Genomic DNA, 4,119 nt, shown 5'->3' on the forward strand with positions numbered 1-4,119 from the left:
ACTGTATAAAACCGATACGCTAGAGAAGCTTATTTCAATCTTCTTTTATTATTATTGGTATTATTATTGTTATTATTATTATTAGTATTATTATTATTGTCTTTTATTCTAGTAATATATTATAATAATAATTATTATATTGTTATTGTTATTATTATTATTACTAATTACTATTTACTAATTACTATTTTACTATAACTACAAACTGCAACACAACTACCCAAGAGAAACCTTTCCCATGAAAAATATTGAGCGTGGAATCGTCGACGAGGAACCAAGAACCTGCTTAGCCCGCCACATATATTAAATTATAAAAAAAATTAAAATAATAATATTTAAAAAAAAGTAAAAAAAAAAAATTAAAAAAAAAAGGAATAAAAATAAAGAGCGCGAGGAAATCATTGAATGATTAAAAAAAAACGAAGAAAAAGAAAAGGTGGAAAATATAAAAACGAAGACGACGACACAAAAAAAAAAGAAAAGAAAAGAAAAGAAAAGAAAAGAAAAGAAAAGAAAGGAAAATAATGAACGATGTTTTATTAATATTGTAAATATTTTAAATAATTGAAGACGCGGACAAAACAACAGGATCGTGCGTGAAACGGTGACCCGACGCTTTAGAAGGGCCGCCGCCTCCTTTTGGGTACGGGTCTCCTTGTACTCTTTTTCTGTTTTTCCTTTTTAGCGCCGCATTACGGAACAAATTGCATACACATCAATTAAAAATACGTACATGTGTACACGTACACATATACCTGCCCCCCCCCCCACCACCACATACACAAAATGATAAGATTTACATGTAATACATGAAAACTAATGAACATATATATATATACACACAAACAAACACACACATTTACACACTCCTACGAGAATAGAATACAGAGTTAATAAAAAAAAAAAAAAACAAAACACTGCTCTGTCGATCAAATATATCTTCTAATTGATGATTCCTTTCATATTGATTATTCTATAAGTTCCGTTTTCACACATGAAATACATTAAGGATGAAGCGAGAGACATTGTCCAACCCAAGTGTCATTACTTTTGATGTTAAATAAAAAATACATAATTAACCAGTGTTTTTATTTTTCAATAAACCATCTAAAACTATTATTCGATTATTCTATATCAGAGTTTGAAAAACGGCAAAGATTATAGAAGTACATAAAAGCTTTATAAGTCCCTTTTTTATCTACCCAGATTCATCTTAGATACTACTAACGGGATCATCAGTGGGCGATAGTAGGTACTCAAAGCAATAACGATAAAAAACTATCACAGAATAGTGTATTCTCTCTTTGATAGTATAAATAATAGAGTTTCACTGTAATAGAATTTGAAATAATTCTTTTTAATTTTTAATGTATAAACATGTGCGTGCCTTCAGAAATGCATTTATACATATATTTAAAAAAGTAGTCATTTAAGGCGTTCAAATGGAAAAAAAATCTGCAAGGTTTATATAGTTTTCTTCTTGTTACAGGTGATCATCGTTGGATTTAACAACAAACCTTGCAGATTTTTTTTCCATTTGAACGCCTTAAATGACTACTTTTTTAAATATATGTATAAATGCATTTCTGAAGGCACGCACATGTTTATACATTAAAAATTAAAAAGAATTATTTAAAATTCTATTACAATTTAAATATACTATATATACTATATTGTATATTCTAATACATTTGTCTTATGATATTTAAGTTAATACTGATATATTACTGTTAGTCCTGGTTGTAAAATTTTTAACAGAATTTTTTTATCAGTTATACTACTATTGGGTTAGTCAAGAATTCTTATTGCATATATGATATATTTTTTGCTATGCGTACATCATAAAAATACATACATTTAATCTTAAGAACTAGTTTCTTAATTTTTAATAAATATACCTACAAATTTATAATTCCGCATCCGTAACTTTCCATTTTGTTTGTTCCATTTGCGGTCTAGATTTACGTAAAGCCTTCTTTCGTAATTTTGTAATATGCGTCTGTAGTTTTCCTGAACTTTTTAATTCTTCATATTTAGATATCAAATCCAAGACTTTCTTTTCGGCTATGATTAAAATATAAATTATTACAACCAGTACGACAATTCATGTTTAAAGTTTAAGAAAGTAGAACGAAGTAAAAGAACTTACATTTCTTTTTGAAAATAGGTTTTTGTCCAGATTTGATAGCATTCATTATTTCTCTCCTCTCTTGAATTTGCTTTTCTTTCTTCATGTTCATTCTCTGTTGTTCTTTTAATTGATTTTCTAATCGCTGAATAAGGTATTTGATCTTTTTGATTTCTTTTGGATCATCGGTCTTCTTCAACTCGGTTTTTAAAGTAGCTAAGTTGCTCTTTTTGATTTCGTTGACAAAACTATATGCATTTTTAAATGCTTTCTCGTTAAAGTTACCGGATAAACTGTCAAAACGTGGATCTCTAGGTATATTCTTTTTAACTTGTATTACTTCCCTAAGTCTAGGTACCTGCTTCTTCGTGGACATTTCTCTAGGTCTGTTCTTGTTTTCTCTTTTGAAAGGTACTATCTTTTTTTTCCGAGGACCAAATATTGTTTCATTGTACACCTTCGTGCCAAGTTTTTCTTTTAATTTTTGTAAATCCTCGAAACTCATATTAGCCAATTCTGCACGAATTTCTGCCTATGATTCATAAAATATTAAAAAAGAAGAAATTTATATGAAAATTAAATTCATGTAAATGGTAAATAGTAAATATAACCTCCAAAATTTCATTACAATTTTCTCTGATAAAAATAGGATAAAACAAACTTGAAAAATTATATAAAAATCAGCTCACCTGGTCCTTATCATGGTCCAGAAACGAATTTTCTTCAACACTCATTTTAAAAACAATTAAATTTAATAATAAACACTTGTAAAGTATAGGAAACAACCAATGCACGACCCACGTGCATGCCACGGTTCATGCCATAGAAATCTGTATTATCGACATGCAGTTGAATTGTTGTTGCAATTTTGTAAGTTGAAGCTGAATGCATTTAAGATGGTGTAGTATGTACCTTTTTAAGTTAAATCACAAGAAATGACTATACAAATTCAACATTTTTCCACTTATAGAAGATTGACTGATGTGAGCCAAAGAGTTAGGTATACATATAGAACACCCACATTTTTACATAACGTATGTACATACCATCGTAATAGGGTAGGTACACTATATAACACATCACATACACACACGAATGTTATATAATATTATGTACACTTTCTTTAAATATAAATGCATATAAAAAAAGTATTACCAAAACGGCAAATGCATAAAAGAACATTTTATGAATTATTATTATCTCATTGTCAGAGTTTGAAATTTTGGAAGTATTGTAAAACTTAAATGAATGTTTAGAAGCCATCGCAGAACTTTTTAAATAGTAAGTGAACAATTTAAAGTTCCTTCAGTAATCATCATGCTGAGGATAACAAATCTTAACTAGCATGAGTTACTGGTTGTAATTGATTCAATAATTTATTGACAATATTTATGTAATATGTGTTTAATTTATTGTCTAATTTTCATTATTGAATATTTATGTGATTGATGATTGAGGATATATTTAATTAAAAACAAATTACAATGCGATGAAATATCATAAAGTATTTATCAAAGTATCTTATTGTTAAAGATATATCTATATAAATGATCGAAAATTTTTAACTTGCATCAATCATTTTAATTTGTCAGATACGAATCGTGATAGGTACGTGTTTGATATTTATTTTAATAATTAACAATTAAAAAATTAGAATCGTTTAGGATGAAATTGAGAGTTATCGAGGTGAAATCTATATTTCAAGGCTAAATATGAGATTCGTAGATTAGTGTGTCAAACGAGCGAAAGCGAACGCGTTAATGAGAGAAACAGAGTGAAAGAGGGGAAGCGGAGGAAATTTTTAAAAAGTAGAACTCGAGAAAGCGAAAGTGTTTCAGATATGTCTCTTGCACGGACGACAAAATTATTGAAAGTGAAGTTTAAAGCTTTTGAAAACTGATCTCGCAGAATAAAAACTTTTATTCTGTACTCTTTTCTTTCGCGTCCCAATAATCGTTTTTTTTTTTAAGCAATAAACCTAGTACAATTGT

The 4,119-nt window shown here is 28.3% G+C and overlaps 1 protein-coding gene across 1 annotated transcript; it reads right to left on the reverse strand.

Moving 5' to 3' along the window:
• Positions 1-1,802: 1,802 nt before the first annotated feature.
• On the reverse strand, positions 1,803-2,981 carry LOC106787207 (ribosomal RNA processing protein 36 homolog). The gene is made up of 3 exons (XM_014749390.1): positions 2,818-2,981; positions 2,150-2,660; positions 1,803-2,064 (listed from the first exon to the last, which is right to left on the reverse strand). The coding sequence occupies exons 1-3, from the start codon at positions 2,860-2,862 to the stop codon at positions 1,907-1,909; spliced, it is 714 nt and encodes a 237-aa protein (XP_014604876.1). The 5' UTR covers positions 2,863-2,981; the 3' UTR covers positions 1,803-1,906.
• Positions 2,982-4,119: the final 1,138 nt, after the last annotated feature.

The sequence above is a fragment of the Polistes canadensis genome, unplaced genomic scaffold, assembly GCF_001313835.1.
Source record: "Polistes canadensis isolate GaletaPanama2010 unplaced genomic scaffold, ASM131383v1 scaffold_4, whole genome shotgun sequence".
NCBI lineage: Eukaryota > Metazoa > Arthropoda > Insecta > Hymenoptera > Vespidae > Polistes > Polistes canadensis.

Excerpts from the sequence above, each read along its gene's own strand:
- LOC106787207 (XM_014749390.1), bottom strand. The coding sequence starts at position 2,862 with ATGAGTGTTGAAGAAAATTCGTTTCTGGACCATGATAAGGACCAG. Across the intron at positions 2,661-2,817 it reads TGGACCATGATAAGGACCAG|GCAGAAATTCGTGCAGAATT; the intron begins GTGAGCTGATTT and ends TATGAATCATAG. Across the intron at positions 2,065-2,149 it reads ACCTATTTTCAAAAAGAAAT|CCGAAAAGAAAGTCTTGGAT; the intron begins GTAAGTTCTTTT and ends TTTTAATCATAG.